Source organism: Larus michahellis, chromosome 2 (assembly GCF_964199755.1).
Source record: "Larus michahellis chromosome 2, bLarMic1.1, whole genome shotgun sequence".
Lineage (NCBI taxonomy): Eukaryota > Metazoa > Chordata > Aves > Charadriiformes > Laridae > Larus > Larus michahellis.
In genome coordinates, this window is record NC_133897.1 from 527,095 (window position 1) to 548,485 (window position 21,391).

The 21,391-nt window shown below is 72.5% G+C and overlaps 2 protein-coding genes across 4 annotated transcripts in view; one reads left to right on the plus strand and one right to left on the minus strand.

Annotated features, from left to right (window-relative positions):
- Window positions 1–614: 614 nt before the first annotated feature.
- Window positions 615–12,294, plus strand: ATG9B (autophagy related 9B). Its single transcript, XM_074573748.1, is given in 16 exon segments — window positions 615–899; window positions 2,380–2,490; window positions 3,268–3,311; window positions 3,471–3,535; window positions 3,613–3,780; window positions 3,866–4,007; window positions 5,156–5,904; window positions 5,999–6,152; window positions 6,261–6,440; window positions 7,940–8,119; window positions 8,121–8,168; window positions 8,791–8,813; window positions 8,815–8,985; window positions 9,650–9,755; window positions 10,427–10,502; window positions 10,581–12,294. Coding segments are annotated over 15 exon segments (2,289 nt in total). The 5' UTR covers window positions 615–899; window positions 2,380–2,390; the 3' UTR covers window positions 10,664–12,294.
- A 448-nt stretch (window positions 12,295–12,742) lies between these two features.
- NOS3 (nitric oxide synthase 3) overlaps window positions 12,743–21,391 on the minus strand; it is a 41,184-nt gene continuing 32,535 nt past the window's right edge. For 2 of the 3 annotated variants that reach the window (XM_074573752.1, XM_074573749.1), the window contains 7 exons: window positions 19,509–19,687; window positions 17,667–17,877; window positions 16,134–16,221; window positions 15,227–15,348; window positions 14,618–14,766; window positions 13,015–13,209; window positions 12,743–12,930 (listed from right to left, as the gene is read on the minus strand). In XM_074573752.1, the coding sequence (XP_074429853.1) occupies window positions 12,808–12,930; window positions 13,015–13,209; window positions 14,618–14,766; window positions 15,227–15,348; window positions 16,134–16,221; window positions 17,667–17,877; window positions 19,509–19,687 (1,067 nt within the window). In that variant the 3' untranslated portion in view covers window positions 12,743–12,807. The remainder of the gene's footprint in view (window positions 12,931–13,014; window positions 13,210–14,617; window positions 14,767–15,226; window positions 15,349–16,133; window positions 16,222–17,666; window positions 17,878–19,508; window positions 19,688–21,391) is intronic. The other variant, XM_074573750.1, reaches the window with a different exon arrangement.

Genomic DNA, 21,391 nt, shown 5'->3' on the forward strand with positions numbered 1-21,391 from the left:
GGTGTCCCCATGGGGTGGCTGTGTCCCCATGGAGTGTCCCCACAGAAGTGTCCCCACAGAGGTGTCTGTGTCCCCACGAGAGTGTCCCCATGCGAGTGGCAGTGTCCTCACGACAGTGTCACCACGGGGGTGTCCCCACAGGAGTGTCCCCACGGGAGTGTCCCCAGGGGTGGCCGTGTCCCTGGGGGGGTGTGTGTGTCACCACAGTGCCATTGGGGTACGTGTCACCACGGGGTGTGTGTCACCGCGGGGCTGTCACGCTGCCCGTGTCCCCATGGGGGAGGGGGAAGGGGGGGGGGCCCTGTCCCTGCGGGGACACGGGGTCCCTGTGTGACACACGTGCCACCGCGGGGACACCGGGGCACGCGTGTCCTCGCAGGGGTCACCGGGACCCTCGCCAGGGGCACGTGTTCCCGGGGGGGGGTCAGTGTGTCCCCAGGGGTGCCCGTGTCCCCGGGGGCCGTCTCGGGGGGTCGCAGGGGGGGGGTCCCCTCGCCAGCCCTCGCCCCCACCCCAGGCTGTTTACGCCGCCCGGGCTATTTTTGGGCCCCCCGCGGGTATTTTTGGCCACCCGGTGCGGGGCAGGTGGGGGGGCGATGGCCGGGACACCCGATCCCGGGGGACACGGTGGCCCTGTCCCCGGCCGGCAGCCGTGGCACAAGGCCGGGGGTCAGCGTGGGGCCGAGGGGGGCCGGGGGGGCTCCGCCGGCCGCTTCCCCCCCCCTGAATCACCGCCCCGGTGCCCCGGGCCCCCCCGTGCCGTGAGTCAGGCCCCGGCAGTGCCACGGCGGGGTGGGGCCGGACGGTGTCACCTGCGGCCACCGGCCTGGCCGGACGCTGGCCACCGGCCACTGGAGGGGACGCTGGTGACCTGTGGGGCTGCGGGAGCGCTGGCGGCGGTAAGGGGAGGGCAGAGGGGACGGACGGGGGGGTCCCGTCCTGCCCCACGGGGTGGGGGTCCTGTCCTGCCCCAGGGGAGGGGGGTCTTACCCTTCCCCAGGGGATGGGGGTCCCGTCCTGCCCCACGGGGTGGGGGTCCCGTCCTTCCCTAGGGGGTGGGGGTCCCGTCCTGCCCCACAGGGTGGGGGTCCCGTCCTTCCCCAGGGGATGGGGGTCCCATCCTGCCCCACAGGGGGGGGTCCCATCCTTCCCTAGGGGGTGGGGGTCCCGTCCCGCCCCACGGGGTGGGGGTCCCGTCCTTCCCTAGGGGGTGGGGGTCCCGTCCCGCCCCACGGGGTGGGGGTCCTGCCCTGCCTGGAGGGTCCAGGGGTCTCATCCAGCCCCGGGGGGGGGTCCCGTGCTTTCCCCATGGGGCTGAGGGTCCCATCCCGCCCCAGTGGTCCAGGGGTCCCCCCCCCGCAAAGTGCCGGGGGTCCCCCCCTTCCCCAGGGAGGGCGGGGGTCCCAGGCTGCCCCAGGGGGGTCCTGTGCTGCCCCACGGGGCCGGGGCTCCGGTCCCGAGGGTTTGGGGTCCCTCCTGCCCTGGGGGCCCTGCCCAGCCCCAAAGGGGTTGGGGTCCCATCCGCCCCCCCCCCCCCGGGGACGGGGGTCCCCAGGGCACTGAGAGGCCACAGGAGGTGGCCCCGTGGGGACCCCTGTCCTGACCCCCCCCCCGTGGGGATGGGGGTCTGTGGGGATGGGGGTCCACAGAGTGGGCATCCTTGGGGATGAGGGTCCATGGGGAGGGGGCCCACGGCGGGGGGGCCCATGGGGACAGGGGTCTGTGGGGAGGGGGGTCCATGGGGAGGGGGCTCATGGGGAGGGGGGTCCATGGGGAGGGGGGTCCCTGCCTGTGGCTGGTGGCCAGTGGGTGGTGGCTGGTGGCCGTGCCCACGGCTGGTGGCCCTGGCCGGTGTCCGGTGTCCATGCCGGTGACTGGTGGCCCTGGCCGGTGGCTAGTGGCCGTGCCTGTGGCTGGTGGCCCTGGCCGGTGGCTGGTGGCCGTGCCCACGGCTGGTGGCCCTGGCCGGTGTCCGGTGTCCATGCCCGTGGCTGGTGGCCCTGGCGGGTGGCTAGTGGCTGTGCCTGTGGCTGGTGGGCCCTGGCCAGTGGCTGGTGGCCCTGGCTGGTGGCTGGTGGCCTGGCCGGCGGCCGCGCCCGTGGCTGTAGCCCTGGCTGGTGACTGGTGGCCCGGCCGGTGGCTGGTGGCCCTGCCCGTGGCTGGTGGCCCTGGCCGGCGGCGGTGGCCGCGGTGGCGGTGCGGGTGGCCAGCTCAGGTGGCCTGAATTCGGGGCACGCGGGCGGCGCTGCGTGGCCTCCCCGGCATTTCCGGCGGCCGGCCGCGGGGCGACCAGCTCAGCCCGCCGGGCCACCGCTCGCCACCGCGCCCCCCGGTGCCCGTGGAGCCGGCGGGGGGTGCCGACGGGTGGCCCCCCCGCAGGCGCAGGGGCCATGGCGGCGCAGGGCGAGTACCGGCGGCTGGAGGACCCGGAGGAGGACTCGCCCCCGGGCGAGGAGGAGCTGCTGCTGCACGTCAGCGAGGGGGGGCAAGGTGGGGGGGGCGGAACCTGCTGGGGGGGGGGGTCCTGACCCGGCCAAGGGGGGCTCCAGACCCTGCTGGGGGGGGTCCTGGGATTTAGGGGGGGGTTTAGTTCCTGCTGGGGGGGTCCTGGGCTTTTTGGGGGGGTCCTGACCCTGCTGGGGGGGTTCAGACCCTGCTGGGGGCGTCCTGGGATTTTGGGGGGGGTTCAGTCCCTGCTGGGGGGCTCCTGGGCTGCAGGGGGGGGGACACGACTCCTGACCCTGCTGGGGGGGTTCAGACTCTGCTGGGGGGGTCCTGACCCTACTAGGGGGGGGGCTGAGCTTTTGGGGGGGGTGTCCAGACCCTGCTGGGGGGGTCCACACCCTGCCAAGGGACGGGGTCCAGAACCTGCTGGGGGGGGGGTCCTGAGCTGCTGGGGGGGGCGGTCCTGACCCTGTCAAGGGAGGCTCCAGACCCTGCTGGGGGTCCTGGGTTTTTTGGGAGGGGTCCAGACCCTGCCAAGGGGGGGGTTCAGTCCCTGCTGGGGGGGTCCTGGGCTGCGGGGGGAGGGGGGGGTCCTGACCCTGTCAAGGGGGGCTCCAGACCCTGCTGGGGGGGCCTGGGTTTTTTGGGGGGGGTCCAGACCCTGCCAAGGGATGGGGTCCAGACCCTCCTGGGGGGGTCGGGGGGTGTCCAGACCCTGCCATGTGAGCCCAGGGTGGGGGCGCAGGGCGAGGGGGTGGGGGTGGGGGTGCCGTGCCGCGACCCCCGCTGAGCCCCCACTGTTTTTCTGTGTCCCCCCCCCAGAGTCCTGGCACCACGTCAAGAACCTGGACAGTTTCTTCACCAAGATATCCTCCTCCTCCTCCTCCTCCTCCTCCTCCTCGGAGGGCCCCCCGCTCCATGCCGGGGGGGGCCAGGGGGGGGTCAGGATGTGTGTGTGTGTGTGTTGGGGGGCGGGGGGGGGGGTCCGGCACGGCGGGCACAGGCTCCTTAACCCGCCCCCCAACATCTACCACTTCCACCAGAAGAACGGCTTCGCCTGCATGATGCTCTCCGACGTCTTCGAGCTGGGGTAGGTGCCGGCGCGACGCCGTGGGGCGCCGTGGGGCGCCGGGGGGGTCCGCGCTGAGCCCCCCGCCGCCCCCCCAGGCAGTTCCTGTTCGTCGTCGCCTTCACCACCTTCCTGCTCTGCTGCGTGGACTACGACGTGCTCTTCGCCAACCGCCCGCTCAACCGCAGCCGCGCCGCCACGGTGCCCGACCGCGCCAAGGTGTCGCTGCCCGACGCCGTCCTGCCCGCCCCGCAGTGCGCCCGGCGGTGAGCGGGGGGCCGGGGCTGGGGGTGGGGGGTGTCCCAGGGCCGAGGGGACCCCGCCTGACGCGTGCGTCCCCCCTCGCGGCAGGATCGGCGCCAGCGGCTGGCTCATCTTCCTGCTGGTGATGGCGGGCGGGTTCTGGCTGTACCGGCTGGGGAAGGTGCTCTGCCGCCTGCTCGGCTACTGGGAGATCCGCGCCTTCTACGCCAAAGCCCTCGGCATCCCCTCGGTGAGCGCCGCTGGGGGTGGGGACGGCTGTGCCGGGCCGTGCCGCGTGGCGCTGAGCTGTACCGCACGGTGCGGAGCTGTGCCGCACGGTGCCATGCAGTACCGCGGGGTGCCGAGCTGTGCCATATGGTACCGAGCCCTCCCGTGCCGCGTTGAGCCGTGCCGCGTGGTGCTGCGCGGTGCTGAGCCGTGCCGTGCGGTGTGGTGATGAGCCGTGCCATGTGGTGCCAAGCCAGGCTGAGCCGCACAGTGCAGTGCTGAGCCGTGCCGTGCCGTGCCGCACGGTACCACGCGGTGCTGAGCTGTGCCGTGCGGTACCGTATGGTGCCGAGCCATGCCACGTAGTGCCAAGCCGTGCCGCATGGTGCTGAGCCGTGCTGCGTCGTACCACACGGCCGTACCTTGTGGTGCCGACCCGTACCGTGCGGTGCCGGGCTGTGCCATGCGGTACCGTGTGGTGCCGAGCTGTGCTGCACGTTGCCAAGCTGTGCCACGTGGTCCTGCATGGTACCAAGCCATACCGCGTGGTGCTGTACCGTGCCGCACAGCGCCATGCCGTGCCACATGGTGCCGAGCCGTGCTGGGTGGTGCCGAGCCCTGTGGGGCCGTGCTGTGCCGAGCTGTGCCACACCGTACCACGCTGTGCCGAGCTGTGCCACACCGTACCACACGGTGCCGAGCCGTGCCACATGGTACCACGTGGTACCGAGCTGTACCGTGCGGTGCCAAGCTGTGCCATGTGGTTCCACACAGTGCCGAGCTGTTCCTTGCGGTGCGGAGCCACGTGGTGCCGTGTGGTGCCGAGCTGTGCCATGCAGCACCGTGCGGTGCCGAGCTGTGCCACATGGCGCCACATGGTACCGAGGCATATGTCACGGTGCCGAGCCGTGCCACGTGGTTCCATGTGGTGCCGAGCCGTGCTGTGTGGTGCTGAGCCGCGTGGTGCCGTGCGGTGCTGAGCCGTGACACGTGGTACCACGCGGCGCCGAGCTGTACATCACGGTGCTGAGCCGTGCCGCGCAGTTCCATGCGGTGCCGAGCTGTGCCGCGCGGTTCCGCGCAGTCGAGCCGTGCCGCGCCGTTCCACGTGGTGCCGCGCGGTGCCGTGCCGTGCCACGCGTCGCCGACGGGGCCGTGTCCTTGCGGCAGGAGGGCGTGCGCAGCTACAGCTGGCAGGAGGTGCAGGCGCGGCTGATGGCGCTGCAGCGGCGGCAGCAGCTCTGCGTGCACCGGCGGGAGCTGACGGAGCTGGACATCCACCACCGCATCCTGCGCTTCCAGAACTACACCGTGGCCATGGTCAACAAGGCGCTGCTGCCCCTGCGCTTCCGCCTGCCGCTGCTGGGCACCCTCGTCTTCCTCACCCGGGGGCTGCAGTACAACCTGGAGCTGCTGCTCTTCTGGGGCCCCGCCGCCCTCTTCCAGAACAAGTGGAGCCTGCGGCCGCAGTGCAAGCGGGCGGGCGCCCGGCGGGAGCTGGCCCGGCGGCTGGCGCGAGCCACCGTGCTGCTGGGGGTGGCCAACCTGCTGCTGTGCCCCTGCGTGCTGGTCTGGCAGCTGCTCTACGCCTTCTTCAGCTACGCCGAGGTGATCAAGCGGGAGCCGGGCAGCCTGGGCGCCCGCCGCTGGTCCCTCTACGGCCGCCACTACCTGCGGCACTTCAACGAGCTGGGCCACGAGCTGCAGGAGCGGCTCAGCCGCGGCTACAAGCCGGCCACCAAGTACATGAACTCCTTCGCCAGCCCGCTGCTGGCCGTGCTGGCCAAGAACGTCGCCTTCTTCGCCGGCTCCCTCCTGGCCGTCCTCATCGTCCTGACCGTCTACGACGAGGACGTGCTGACGGTGCAGCACATCCTGGCCGCCATCACGCTGCTGGGGCTGGTGGTCACCGTGGCCAGGTGGGTGCGGCCGGGCCGGGCCGTGCCGGCGGCCGCGGCGGGGTGGCCGGGCGCGAGGCGGGACCAACCCCTGCGTCCCCCCCGTGTCCCGCAGGTCCTTCATCCCCGACGAGCACGCCGTGTGGTGCCCGGAGCAGCTCCTGCAGCACGTCCTGGCCCACGTCCATTACTTGCCCGACCACTGGCAGGCCAACGCCGGCCGCGCCGAGACGCGCGCCGAGATGGCCCAGCTCTTCCAGTACAAGGCGGTGAGCGCGGGCAGCGCCGGGCGGGGCGGCGGGAGGGAACCCCCCACCCCCTTCAGGACCCCCCCCCCCCCCCCCCCCCCGACCGACCTCCCCCCTCTCCGCCCGCAGGTCTTCATCCTGGAGGAGCTGCTGAGCCCCATCCTCACCCCCCTCATCCTCATCTTCGCCCTCCCGCCCCGCGCCCTCGACATCGTCGACTTCTTCCGCAACTTCACGGTGGAGGTGGCGGGGGTGGGCGACATCTGCTCCTTCGCCCAGCTCGACGTCCGCAACCACGGCAACCCCCAGGTCGGGGGGGGGGCCCGGGGTGATGATGGGGGGGGGGGGGCAGGGGTGAGGGGGGGTACCGAGGTGGTCGGGGTCCGGGGGTGAGGGGGGCTCCCGGGGCGACGAGGGGTCGCAGGGTGATGGGGAGTTTCAGGGCGATGGCGATCCCTGGGGGGGGGGGTCCCGGGGTGATGAGGGGTCCTGGAGGGGGGTCCCGGGGTGATGGGGGGTCCCGGGGTGGGGGATCTTGGGGTGATGAGGGGTCCTGGAGAGGTGACGGTCCTGGGGTGGGGTGGGGGGTGTCCTGGGGTGATGGGGGGTCCCGGGGTGGGGGGTCTCGGGGTGATGGGGGGTCTTGGGGTGGGGGTGATCTCAGGGTTGGGGGGGGCAGGGTAATGGGGGGTCCTGGGGTGATGAAGGGTCTCGGGGTGATGGGGACCCTGGGGTGGGGGGGATCCTGGGGTGGGGTCCCACGGCTGATGGGGGTCCTGGGATGGGGGGGATCCCGGGGTGGGGGGGACCCTGGTGTGGGGGGGGATCCTGGGGTGATGGGGGGTCCTGGGGTGATGAAGGATCTTAGGGTGATGGGGGTCCCGGGTGATGGGGGTCCCGGAGGCGGGGGGTGATCCCCGAGTGGGTGATGCCGGGGTGGGGGGGGGGGGGGATCCCGGGTGTGGGGGGTCCCGGGGTGATGGGGGTCCTGGAATGGGTGATCCTGGGGTGGGTGACCCCGGGGTGATGGGGGTCCCGGGGGGGGGGGGATGATCCCGGAGAGGGTGGTCCCGGGGGGATGGGGGTCCCGGGGTGGGGGGTCCCGGGGTGCGGGGGGATGCCGGGGTTGGGGGGTCCCGGGGTGGGTGATCCCGGGGTGGGTGATCCCGGGGTGGGGGGTCCCGGGGGGGGGGGTGATCCCGGAGAGGGTGGTCCCGGGGGGATGGGGGTCCCGGGGTGGGGGGTCCCGGGGTGGGGGAGATGCCGGGGTGGGGGGTCCTGAGGTGATGGGGGTCCCAGAATGGGTGATCCCGGGGGGGTGGGGGTTCCGGGGGGGGGGATGATCCCGAGGGGGGGGATGATCCCGGGGGGGGTGGGGGTCCCGGGGTGGGGGGTGATCCCAAGGGGGGGGATGATCCCGGGGTGGGGGGTGATCCCGGGGGTGGGGATCCCGGGGGGGTGGGGGTCCCGGGCGGGGGGGTGATCCCGAGGGGGGGGATGATCCCGGGGGGGTGGGGTCCCGGTGTGGGGGGTGATCCCGGGGGGGGGGGGTGATCCCGGGGGGGTGGGGTCCCGGGGTGGGGGGGGGTCCCGGGGGGGGGTCCCGGGGTGGGGGATGATCCCGGGGGGGGGTGGGGGTCCCGGGGGGGGGGTCCCGGGGTGGGGGATGATCCCGGGGGGGGTGGGGGTCCCGGGGGGGGGGTCCCGGGGTGGGGGATGATCCCGGGGTGGGGGGTGATCCCGGGGTGGGGGGGGGTCCCGGGGGGGTGGCGGGGGGTCGGTGCGGGCCTGACGCGGCGCCCCCGCAGTGGCTGTGGGCCGGGCAGACGGAGGCCGGGCCGGCGGCGCAGGCGGAGGGCGGGAAGACGGAGCTGTCGCTGACGCGCTTCGCCATCGCCCACCCGCGCTGGCGCCCGCCCCCCCCCAGCGGCCGCTTCCTCTCCCGCCTGCGGGAGCGCCTGCAGCGGGCGGCGGCCGCGCCCCCCCCGCGCCCCCCCCGCCCTCGCCGCCTCCCTGCTCGGCCAGGGCTCGGACGGGGTGAGCGGGGCGGGGGGGGGACGGACACGGGGGGGGGGGCTCTGGCCGCGGTGAGAGAGGGGGGTCCCGGGGGTCTCTGGCCGCCGTGAGGGGGGGGTCCCGGGGGGGGTCCCGGGGGTCTCTGGCCGCAGTGAGTTGGGGGATCTGGCGAGGTCCCGGGTGGGTCCCGGGGGTCTCTGGCTGCGGTGAGTGGGGGGTCCCGGGAGGGTCCCGGGGGGGGTACCGGGGGGGTCCCGGGGGTCTCTGGCCGCCGTGAGTCGGGGGATCCCGGGGGGGTCCCGGGGGGGGTTCCGGGGGTCTCTGGCCGCGGTGAGGGGGGGGTCCCGGGGAGGGTCCCGGGGGGGGTTCCGGGGGTCTCTGGCCGCGGTGAGTCGGGGGATCCCGGGGGGGTCCCGGGGGGGTCCCGGGGGGGGTCCCGGGGGTCTCTGGCCGCAGTGAGGGGGGAGTCCCAGGGGTCTCTGACCGTAATGAAGGGGGGGTCCCGGGGGTCTCTGGCCGCGGTGAGCGGGGAGGTCGCGGGGGGGTCCCGGGGGTCTCGGCGGTGGTGAGAGGGGGGGGGGTCCCGGGGGGCGCCGGGGGGTCTGTGGCCGCGGCCGCCCCCTGACGCCCCCCCCGCCCCCAGCCCGAGGGGCTGCTGGCCAGTGTCCCTGCCCCTGCTGCCGGCCAGCGGGCTACTGGCCCGGGACCCCCGGCTGGCCCAGCCCTGCGCCGCGGCCACCAGCCTGCTGGCCTCCCTCGCCGCCCCCCGGCCCGGGGGGGGCCGCTCGCCCCCCGACAGCCCCGGCGACCAGCCCGAGCGACCCCCCCCCGAGGACAGGTCTGGGACGGGGGGGGACGACCCCGGGAGCGGGCGGGGGGGTGGCGTGATGGCGGGGGGGGTCGTGGGGGGGGTGACGTGGTGGGGAGGGGGCATCAGGACAGGGTGGGGGGTGTCGTGACGGGGTGGGGGTGTCCCGGGGGGGGTTGGTGGGGTGTCCTGGGGAGGGGGGAGGGGGGTGTCGTAGCAGCATCGCGGTGGGACGTCGTGTCAGGGTGGGGGGGCGTCATGGTGGGGACAGGGCGTTGTGGCGGGGGGGGGGGTGTCGTGGCAGGGGGGTGTCATGGGGGGGGGTGTGTCATGGGGGGGTGGGCTGTCATGGCAGGGGTGGTGTCGGGGGGGGGAGTGCGGTGGGGGGGGTGGCGTGTGTGGGGGGGTGCCGTGGGGGGGGTGTGATGGGGGGGGGATGCGGTGGGGGGGCGTTGCGACGGCCGGGGGTGCCGTGGGGGGGTGTGACGGGGGGGGGATGCGGTGGGGGGGGTGCGGTGGGAATGTTTGGGGGGGGGGGGATGCGGTGGGGGGGTGTTGTTGGCGGTGGGGGGGATGCGGTGGGGGGGGTGCGGTGGGAATGTTTGGGGGGGGGGGGGGATGCGGTGGGGGGGTGTTGTGGCGGTGGGGGGGATGCGGTGGGGGGGTGATGTGACGGGGGGGTCCCTGCCCGCAGCCCCCCGCTGCTGAGCGAGTCGCGGCGGCGCAGCCTGAGCCGCTCGGGGCTGCTGCGGGAGGTGGCCTCGGCCGAGATGAGCCTCCACGCCATCTACCTGCACGAGGTGCGGCCCCCCCCGCACCCCCCCGTGTCCCTCTGCGTCCCCCCGTGTCACCCCACGGCCCCCCGTATCCCTCTGCGTCCCCCATGTCCGCCCCATCCCCTGCGTCCCCCTGCACCCCCCCATGTCACCCTGTGTCCCCCCACGTCACCCTGTGGCCCCCTGCCTCCCCCTGTCCCCCCACATCCCCCACGTCCCCCCATGTCCCTCTGCGTCCCCACTCGCGTCCCCCCACATCCCCCCGTGTCCCTCGCGTCCCCCCCCGTGTCCCCCCGCATCCCCCCTGTGTCCCCCTGCATCCCCACATGTCCCCGTGCGTCCCCCCACGTCCTGCGTCCCCCCGTGTCCCACATCCCCCTGTGTCCCCCCACGTCCCCCTGCGCCCCCCCATCCTGGCCACACACCCCCCCCCCGGCGGCTCTGCCCTCGCCTCCTGCCCACCGCCCCCCACGTCCCCCCCCCCACGTCCCCCCCCCCACGTCCCCCCCCCCATGTCCCACCCCCCACGTCCCCGGGCCCTTGTCCCTGGGCTCCAACCACCACGGGGGGGGTCCCTGCTCTGGTTGGGGGCGGGGGGGGGCTCTGACCACTGTGACGGGGGTCCCTGCTGTGAGGGGGGGGCTGTGGCGGCCACGGCGGGGGTCCCTGACCGCCCCCCCCCCACCCCCCTCCAGCTCCACCAGCAGCAGCAGCAGCAGCAGGGGGGGCCCGGCCCGGCGGGAGCCCCCCAAACCCCCCCCGTGACGGCAGGTGGGTGCCGCGGGGTGTGGGGAGGGGGGATGGTTCCTGCGTGCCCGGCTGTGACCCCCCCGACCCCCCCAACCCCAGGCTCGGCGCTGCGGGAGCTGCCGCTGGGCGGCTGGGCCGAGGAGGAGGAGGAGGAGGAGGAGGAAGAGGAGACGGCGGCGTGACCGGGCCCCGCTCCGGTGGGTGACGGCGCAGCCCGGCCGCGACCCCGCCACGGGGAGGGCTGGTGGCCACCGGGGCTGGAGCTCGGTGGTGGCCGGACGGCGTGTGTGCCGGTGTCACCAGTGTCCCCAGCACCCGGGTCCCCGGTGCCGCTGTCCCCAACGCCGCTGTCCCCAACGCTGGCGTCCCCAACACGTCCCCAGCGCCAGTGTCCCCAGCGCCAGTGTCCCCAGCGCCAGTGTCCCCAGTGCCAGTGTCCCCAGTGCCGGTGTCCCCAACGCTGGTGTCCCCAACACCGGTGTCCCCAACCCCAGTGCCAGTGTCCCCAGTGCCGGTGTCCCCAACGCTGGTGTCCCCAACACGTCCCCAGCACCAGTGTCCCCAGTGCCAGTGTCCCCAGCACCCGGGTCCCCGGTGCTGGTGTCCCCAACACTGGTGTCCCCAACACTGGCGTCCCCAACACCGGTGTCCCCAACCCCAGCACCAGTGTCCCCAGTGCCGGTGTCCCCAGTGCCAGTGTCCCCAACGCTGGTGTCCCCAACACCGGTGTCCCCAACCCCAGTGCCAGTGTCCCCAGTGCCGGTGTCCCCAACGCTGGCGTCCCCAACATGTCCCCAGTGCCAATGTCCCCAGTGCTGGTGTCCCCAGTGCCAGTGTGCCCAACATATCCCCAGCGCCAGTGTCCCTAATGCTGGCGTCCCCAACACTGGTGTCCCCAGTGCCGGTGTCCCCAATGCCGGTGTCCCCAGTGCCGGTGTCCCCAACGCCAGTGTGCCCAACACCTGTGTCCCAAACATGTCCCCAGCACCAGTGTCCCCAGCACCAGTGTCCCCAGTGCCAGTGTCCCCAGTGCCGGTGTCCCCAACGCTGGTGTCCCCAACACGTCCCCAGCACCAGTGTCCCCAGTGCCGGTGTCCCCAGTGCCGGTGTCCCCAATACTGGTGTCCCCAACACATCCCCAGCGCCAGTGTCCCCAGTGCCGGTGTCCCCAACACTGGTGTCCCCAATGCTGGCGTCCCCAACACATCCCCAGTGCCAGTGTCCCCAGTGCCAGTGTCCCCAGTGCCGGTGTCCCCAGTGCCGGTGTCCCCAGTGCTGGTGTCCCCAACGCTGGTGTGCCCAACACGTCCCCAGCACCAGTGTCCCCAGTGCCGGTGTTCCCAATACTGGTGTCCCCAACACATCCCCAGTGCCAGTGTCCCCAATGCCAGCGTCCCCAACACCGGTGTCCCCAGTGCCGGTGTCCCCAACGCCAGCGTGCCCAACGCCTGTGTCCCCAACACATCCCCAGCGCCGGTGTCCCCAACGCCCGTGTCCCCACTAACGTCCCCGTTTCCTCGTCAGGGTGCTGGGGGTGCCGGGAGCTGCCGGACGTGGTGCCGACGGAGCTGCCGGTCGGTGCCGGCAGGGACCGGGCGCTGCCCGCCATGACGGGGTGGCCCAGGTGGCCTCGCCAGTGGCCCAACGGCGGCGTGGGGCCGGGGGCGCTGCCGGGGGCCGGGGGCGCTGCCGGGGGCAGCCGTCCCCGCCAGGTGCTACGGCTGGGGGGGGGCAGGGGGTGCCGGCCCCCCGCGGTGCCGGGTCTCGGGCAGCGGCCGCAGCCAGCCCCCGCCGCGGGGAATAAAGGCTTCCAGCGGGGACGTGCCAGTGGTGACTGTGCGGGGGCTGGGGGGGGCTGGGGGGGGGGGGCGATGCCGTGGGGTCCGTGCCGGGGGATGCCATGGGAAATGATGCCGTGGGGGGGGGGGGGCGATGCCGTGGGGGGCGATGCCGTGGGGAGGGTGACGCCGTGGGGTCCGTGCTGGGGGATGCCATGGGGGGGGGTGATGCCCTGGGTGGGGGGGGACAATGCCATGGGGGGGTGATGCCTTGGTGGGGGCGGGGGTGACGCCATGGTGGGCGACGCCGCGTGGGCAGACGGCAGCGGTGGTGCCAGGACGGTGCCACGGGGCCCGTAACCGCGTCCCCCCCACCCGCCGTTGCCCCGCACCCGTGGCCGGTGGCCCCCCCCCACAGAGCCCGGCCCCCCCCAGCCCCCCCGGTGCCCGCGGTGCCAAGCCGGGGGAGGCGAAGCGCCGGGGTTATCAAAACTAAACCTTTACTGGGGGGGGGCCGGCCATGGGGACCCCCCCCGGCCGCGGCGCGCTCAGGGGGCGGGTGGCGGCTGCTGGCGCTCCTGCAGGGAGAAGGACTGGCTGCGGATGCGGAAAGCCACCTCCTGCGTGCGGAAGGTGAGGCCGAAGATGTCCTCGTGGTAGCGGTTCTTGTCCTGGGCGGGGGCGGGGGAAGGCGTCAGGGCGCGGCGACGGCACCATCCGCGGTGGCCGGGGGGGAAATGTCCCCCGTCCCTTACCCGCAGCTCGCTGATGAAGTCCCCCGCCTGCCCCAGCGTCATGCCCGCCCGCTGCGCCAGGATGTGCTGCACCGTCTGCAGCACCTCGGTGGCCATGGTGACGTCCCCGCAGACGTACATGTGCCCCCCGCTCTGGCACAGCACCCGCTGCACCTCGGCCGCCAGCTGCGTGCGCAGCACGTCCTGCACGTAGGTCTGGGGACACGGCGACGGGACGGGACGGGACGGGATGGGACGGGGGATGACACGGAGGCGGATGCGGACCCGCGTCCCCAGACACAACCCGGCCCCATCCCATCCCCATCCCCATCCCATCCCCATCCCGTCCCGTCCCATCCCCATCCCCATCCCGTCCGTCCCATCCCCATCCCGTCCCGTCCCATCCCCATCTCCATCCCCATCCCCATCCCCATCCCCATCCCATCCCATCCCCATCCCCATCCCCATCCCCATCCCCATCCCATCCCATCCCATCCCATCCCATCCCATCCCCATCCCCATCCCCATCCCCATCCCCATCCCGTCCCGTCCCATCCCCATCTCCATCCCCATCTCCATCCCCATCCCATCCCATCCCATCCCATCCCATCCCCATCCCCATCCCCACCCCCATCCCCATCCCATCCCATCCCATCCCATCCCCATCCCGTCCCGTCCCATCCCCTCCCCTCCCCTCCCCTCCCCCATCCCATCCCATCCCATCCCATCCCCATCCCGTCCCGTCCCATCCCATCCCATCCCATCCCCATCCCGTCCCATCCCATCCCATCCCATCCCCATCCCATCCCATCCCATCCCACCCCGTCCCATCCCATCCCATCCCATCCCCATCCCGTCCCATCCCATCCCATCCCATCCCATCCCATCCCCATCCCATCCCATCCCCATCCCGTCCCGTCCCATCCCATCCCATCCCATCCCCATCCCATCCCCATCCCGTCCCATCCCATCCCATCCCATCCCCATCCCATCCCATCCCATCCCATCCCGTCCCATCCCATCCCATCCCTCCCCATCCCATCCCATCCCATCCCATCCCCATCCCATCCCATCCCCATCCCGTCCCGTCCCATCCCATCCCATCCCCATCCCATCCCATCCCCATCCCGTCCCGTCCCATCCCATCCCATCCCATCCCCATCCCCATCCCCATCCCATCCCATCCCATCCCATCCCATCCCATCCCATCCCCGTCCCCATCCCCATCCCATCCCATCCCATCCCACCCCGTCCCATCCCATCCCGTCCCGTCCCATCCCATCCCCATCCCCATCCCATCCCATCCCATCCCATCCCCATCCCATCCCATCCCGTCCCGTCCCATCCCATCCCCATCCCGTCCCATCCCATCCCATCCCATCCCATCCCATCCCCATCCCATCCCATCCCCATCCCGTCCCGTCCCATCCCGTCCCATCCCATCCCCATCCCATCCCCATCCCATCCCATCCCATCCCATCCCCATCCCATCCCCATCCCATCCCGTCCCGTCCCATCCCGTCCCGTCCCATCCCATCCCATCCCATCCCCACCCCCATCCCCATCCCGTCCCATCCCCATCCCATCCCACCCCACCCCGTCCCACCCCGTCCCGTCCCCTCACCTTGGGGGTTCCGGGCTCCCTGGAGAAGGCGGTGAGGACCTGGCTGAGGGCCCCCCCGTCCTGCGCCTCCTGCATCTCGCGCCGGTAGATGTGGTCCAGGGCGGAGGAGCGGCAGCCGAACACCAGCACCATGCTGCCCAGGGGGCCGCCTGCGGGCACCCGCCTGCCACCGCCGCCCCGCGCCCCCCGGCCCCATGTCCCCCCCATGTCCCCATGTCCCCCGTCCCCCCCCGTGTCCCCGTGTCCCCGTGTCCCCGTGTCCCCCCCATGTCCCCACGTCCCCCGTCCCCCCCCGTGTCCCCGTGCCCCCCCGTGTCCCCGTGTCCCCGTGTCCCTGTGCCCCCCCGTGTCCCCGTGTCCCCGTGTCCCCCCCCGTGTCCCCGTGTCCCCCCCGTGTCCCCCGTGTCCCCGTGTCCCCCCCCGTGTCCCCGTCCCCCCCCGTGTCCCCGTGTCCCCGTGTCCCCCCCCCATGTCCCCGTGTCCCCCCCGTGTCCCCCCCGTGTCCCCCCCCGTGTCCCCGTGTCCCCGTGTCCCCGTGTCCCCCCCCCATGTCCCCGTGCCCCCCCGTGTCCCCCGTGTCCCCCCGTGTCCCCGTGTCCCCGTGCCCACCTCCGGCCCGCAGCAGGTGCAGCCGGTGCTGCCAGAAGCTGCGGAACGGGGCGACGCCGGTGCCGGGTCCCACCAGGATGCAGGGGGTCTCGGGGGAGGGGGGCAGCCGGAAGGAGGGGGCCCTGCGGGGAGCGGGTCAGCGGGGGGGGGCAGGGGGTCCGGGGGGGGATGTGGGCAACGGGGGGGGGGTCGGGGGGGGGTAGGGGGCATTGGGGGGGGACACGGGGTACCAGGACTGGGGGGGGGGCAGGGACATGGTGGGAATGTAGGCGGGGGGGGTTGAACGGGGGACGTGCAGGCCGGGGGGGGGGTCTGGGGGGGGCAGGTGGGGGGTGCAGATGGGGGTCCGGTGGGGGGGGGTGCAGGGAGGGGGGTTCAGGCGGTGGGGGGAAGGGGGGGTGGTCCAGCAGGGGGGGTCCGGCGGGGGGGTTTCGGGCGGGGAGGGGCGGGGGGGGGGCGGGAAGGTGGGGGAGGGGTCCGGCAGGGGGTCTGGGGGAGGGTTCAGCCGGGGGGTCCGGGGGGGGGGGGGTGGTTCAAGGGGGGTGGGGACGGGGGGGCGGGGGGGGTCCGTCGGGGGATGCCTGTCGCGAGGGGGGGGGTCCGGTGGGGGGGGTTTCAGATGGGAGGGTCCGGGGGGGGGGGGAGGGGTGGAAGGGGGGTTTTCGGGCAGGGGGTGTTCGGGGGGGGCGGTTTCAGTTGGGGGCTCCGGCGGGGGGTTGGGGGGGGGGGGGTGTCCGTGGGGGGGGGGTTCAGGCGGGGGGGTCCGGGGGGGTTCGGGGGGCAAGGGGTGTTCTGGGGGGGGGGAGGGGTGTTCAGTTGGGGGGTCCGGCGGGGTGGGTGGGGGGGGGGTGGGGAAGGGGGGCTCGGGCGGGGGGGGTCCGGGGGGGGGTCCGGGGGGGTCCCTCACCCCCTGATGAAGGCCGGCACCGTGTCCCCCGGCCGCAGCCGCGCCAGCCATGTGGAGCAGACGCCGTAGTGGGGGGGGCCCTGCCCGTCTGCGGGGACACAGCCATGGGGGGGCCGGGCACCAGCCCCCCCACACACACCCCCACACCCCCACACCCCCCCCGGCGGGCTGGGGGACACCGCGGGCTGGGGGGACACACACACGGGGTCCTGGGGGCAAGGGGCGGGGGGGGGACCCGGGACCCTGCAATGGGGGGGGGGGGGGCAGGGGACGGGGGTGCTCCACCAGGACGGGCAGTGACGGGGGGGGGGGGGGGGGGGGATGTCCCGGGGGGGGATGGGGGTGACCTGGGGACCCTGCGACCCTGGAGAGGCTCTGGGGACATGGAGACGCCCTGGGGGACGCGGAGAGGCTCTGGGGACAAGGGGGATGCTCTGGGGGACCTGGAGGTGCCCTGGGGACATGGGGATGTCCTGGGGACCCTGGAGACGTCCCAGGGATCCTGGGACCCTGGACATGCCCTGGGGACACGGAGATGCTCTGGGGACAAGGGAGATGCTCTGGGGACACAGAGATGTCCCACAGACCCTGGAGATGCCCTGGGGACCTTGAAGAGGCTCTGGGGACCCTGGAGATGCCCTGGGGACATGGAGACGTCCCAGGGACCAGGGGGATGCCCTGGGGACCCTGGAAATGCTCTGGGGACATGGAGATGTCCTGCAGACCCTGGGGATGTCCCAGGGACCCTGGGACCCTGGAGATGCCCCGGGGGACCTGGAGATGTCCCAGCGACCAGGAGGATGCCCTGGGGACCCTAGAGAGGCTCTGGGGACATGGAGATACCCTGGGACCCTGGAGATGCCCTGGGGACATGGAGATGTCCCACAGACCCTGGAGATGCTCTGGGGACCCCGGAGATGCCCTGGGGGACATAGAGACGTCCCAGGGACCAGGGAGATGCCCTGGGGACACAGAGATGCCCTGGGGACCTGGAGGTGCCCTGGGGACCGGGAGGACGCCCTGGGGACCCTGGAGATGCCCCAGGGATCGGGGGGGGGGGCCCTGGGGATATGGAGATGTCCCACAGACCCTGGTGATACCCCACGGATCCTGGGACTCTCTGGATGTCCTGGGGACCCTGGAGGTGCCCTGGGGGACTTGGAAGCGTCCCGGGGACCGGGGGGATGCCTAGAGACCCTAGAGATGCTCTGGGGACGTGGGGATGCTCTGGGGGTCCCTGGAGATGTCCCGCAGACCCTGGAGATGCCCCGGGGTCCCTGGAAATGCTCTGGGGGACCTGGAGACGCCCTGAAGACCTGGAGGTGGCCCACAGAACCTGGAGACGCCCCGCGGACCCTGGGACCCCCGAGATGCCCTGGGGGACCGCGGAGATGCTCTGGGGACCATGGGGGTGCCCCGGGGAGCCTGGAGACGCCGGGAGCAGACGTGCTGGTGGCAGGGCAGAGGGCAGCAGCCCCCGTCCCCGTCCCCATCCCCGTCCCCGTCCCCGTCCCCGTCCCCGTCCCCGCTCACTCTCGCTGCGGTAGGTGACGACGGCCACGGTGAGGTGGATCTCGCCGGGGCAGGGCCCGGGCGCGGAGCTGATGGAGTAGTAGCGGGGCTGGAGCAGCGGGAGCTGGGAGAGCAGCAGGGCGGCGGGCGGCCGCACCGAGGGGAACTCCTCCAGCACCTCCAGCAGCGTGGGGCACCGGAACCACTTCCACTCCTCGTACAGGCGGGCGTCCTGCAAGGCACCCCCCACCGCCATCGCCACCGCCACCGCCACAGCCACCGCCACCACCACGGCCACCGCCACGGCCACCGCCACAGCCACCGCCACCACCACGGCCACCGCCACGGCCACCGCCACAGCCACCGCCACCACCACGGCCACCACCACGGCCACCGCCACCGCCACCGCCACCGCCACGGCCACCGCGCCCAGCCCCGCGGGGACACGGGGCCCGGATTGCGAGGGGGCAGCATCCCAGTGTCCCGGCATCCCAGCCAGTGAGGGGGCAGCATCCCAGCACCCCAGCATCCCAGTATCTCCCAGCCGGGAAGGGGGCCAGTATCCAGTATCCCAGTATCCCAGCATCCCAGTATCCCAGCCGGGAAGGGGGCCAGTATCCCAGCATCCAGCATCCCAGTATCCCAGCCAGGAAGGGAGCCAGCATCTCATCATCCCAGTATCCCAGCCAGAGAGAGGGTCAGTATCTCAGTATCCCAGCATCACAGTATCCCAGCCAGTGAGGGGGCAGCATCCCAGTATCCCAGTATCCCAGTATCCCAGCCAGGAAGGGGGCCAGTATCCCAGTATCCCAGTATCCCAGTATCCCAGCCAGTGAGGGGACAGCATCCCAGCACCCCAGCATCCCAGTATCCCAGCCAGGAAGGGGGCCAGTATCCCAGTATCCCAGTATCCCAGCATCCCAGCATCCCAGTATCCCAGCCGGGAAGGGGGCCAGTATCCCAGCATCCCAGCATCCCAATATCCCAGCCAGGAAGGGGGCCAGCATCTCAGCATCCCAGTATCCCAGCCGGAGAGAGGGTCAGTATCTCAGTATCCCAGCATCCCAGTATCCCAGCCAGTGAGGGGGCAGCATCCCAGCACCCCAGCATCCCAGTATCCCAGCCAGGAAGGGGGCCAGTATCGGCACATCCCAGTATCCCAGTATCCCAGCATCCCAGTATCCCAGCCAGGAAGGGGGCCAGTATCCCAGTATCCCAGCATCCCAGCATCCCAGCCGGGAAGGGGGCCAGTATCCCAGTATCCCAGCATCCCAGCATCCCAACCGGGAAGGGGGCCGGTATCCCAGCATCCCAGCATCCCAGTATCCCAGCATCCCAGCCAGGAAGAGGGCCAGTATCCCAGCATCCCAGCATCCCAGTATCCCAGCCAGGAAGGGGGCCAGTATCCCAGGGGGCCAGTATCCCAGTATCCCAGCTGGGAAGGGGGCCAGTATCCCAGTATCCCAGCATCCCAGCATCCCAGTATCCCAGTATCCCAGCCAGGAAGGGGGCCAGTATCCCAGGGGGCCAGTATCCCAGCATCCCAGTATCCCAGCATCCCAGTATCCCAGCTGGGAAGGGGGCCAGTATCCCAGTATCCCAGTATCCCAGCATCCCAGCCGGGAAGGGGGCCAGTATCCCAGCATCCCGGCATCCCAGTATCCCAGTATCCCAGCCAGGAAGGGGGCCAGTATCCCAGTATCCCAGTATCCCAGCATCCCAGCTGGGAAGGGGGCCAGTATCCCAGTATCCCAGCCGGGAAGGGGGCCAGTATCCCAGGGGGCAGTATCCCAGTATCCCAGTATCCCAGCCGGGAAGGGGGCCGGCGCCCCACTCACGGGCCCAGGGCCCCCCATCCCCGACCTGGCTGAGCTGCTGCAGGCGCTGCTGCTGGGCCGGCTCCTGGGCCAGGGTGGCCAGCAGCCGCAGGAACCGGGGGCTCGGGGGGGCCGCCACGTCCAGGAAGAAGGTGAGGGCCTGGGTGAGGGTGCAGGGGGGCAGGCGGCCCTGCGGCACCCAGGGGGGGGTGGGGGGCGACCCGTCTGCGGGGGAGCGGGGGGGGGGATGGGGATGCTCAGACCTTCCCCCGGCCCCTTCCCTTTCCCCTTCCCCTTCCTCTTTCCCATCCTCTTCCCATCCTCTTCCCATCCCCTTCCCCTTCCCCTTCCCCTTCCCCTTCCTCTTCCCCTTCCTCTTCCCCTTCCCCTTCCCAGCCCCTTCCCCTTCCCCATCCCTTCCCCTGCTCCTTCCCAGTCCTTTCCCCTTCCCAGCCCCTTCCCAGCCCTTTCCCTCTTCCCCTTTCCCTGCTCCTTCCCAGCCCTTTCCCCTTTCCAGCCCCTCCCCCTGCCCCTGCCCCATCCCTGTCCCCATCCCCTTGTCCCCTCTCCCCCATCCCCTTCCCAGCCTGTTCTCCCCCCCCTTCCCCTGCGTTTCCCAGCCCCTTCCCCTTTCCTACCCTTATTCTCCACCCCTTTCCCTTCCCCATCCTCATCCCCTTCCCCATTCTGTTCCCCTTCTCCATCCCCTTTCCCTTCCCCATCCTCTTCCCTTTCCCCTTCCCCTTCCCCATCCTCATCCCCTTCCCCATCCTCTTCCCCATCCCCTGCTCCTTCCTCTTCCCTTTCTCCACTCTCATCCCCATCCTCTTCCTCTTCTCCGTTGCCATTCTCTCCTCCTTCTTTCTCCTCCATCCTCATCCTCATCCTCTTCCACTTCTCCTTCTTTCTCCTTCTTCTCTTTTTCCTTCTCCTTCCCCATCCCCTTCCTTTTCCTCTTCCCCATTGCCATCCTTTCCTCCTCCTTCCCCTTCTTCCTCCTTCTCCTTCCCCATTCTCTTCCCCTTCCCCATCCCCTGTGCTCTTCCTCGTCCCCATCACCATTCTCTCCTTCTCCTTCTCCTTCTCCTTCCCCTTCTCCTTCTTTCTCCTCCTTCCCCATCCTCATCCTTATGCTCTTCCCCATCCCCATCCCCATCCCCCGCTCCTTCCTCTTCCCTTTCTCCACCCTCATCCCCATCCTCTCCCTCTTCCCTGTTGCCATCCTCTCCTTCTCCTTCTTTCTCCTCCATCCTCATCCTCTTCCCCTTCTTCTTTCTCCTCCTTCTCTCCTTCTCCCCTTCTTCCCCTTCCCCTTCCCCTTCTCCTTCCCCTTCCCCTTCTCCTTCCCCTTCTCCTTCTCCTTCCCCTTCCCCTTCTTTCTCCTCCTTCCCCACCCCCGTCCCCGTCCCCCCCCGTCCCCCCCCGTCCCCCCCGTACCGTCCCCGTCCCCGTCCCGTCCCGTCCCGGTCGCCGTCGCGGTCGCCGTCGCGGTGGCGGCTCTGGAGGCGCAGGGGCTGCTCGGGGGGGGGCGGGTCCCGCAGGCGGCCCAGGAGCCCCCGCACGAGCTCGGGGCGGTTTGCGGGAAGACGCCGAGGTGGTCCCCGGGCTGGAACCGCAGCTCGCCCCGCGGGCCCGCGCCCACGCGCACCAGCAGCGTCGCGCGGCTGCGGGCGGGGGTCAGCGGGGGGGCAAGGGGGGGGTCATGGGGGGGGGTCATGGGGGGAGGCAAGGGGGGGGCAAGGGGGAGTCAGCGGGGGGCATGGGGGGGGTTAGTGGGGGGGGCAAGGGGGGCATCAGCGGGGGGGGGTCAGCGGGGGGGCCATGGGGGGGTCATGGGGGGGTCAGTGGGCGGGGGGGCATTGGGGGGGTCATGGGGGGGGTCAGCGGGGTCAGCGGGGGGGGAAGGGGGCATGGGGGGGGTCAGCAGGG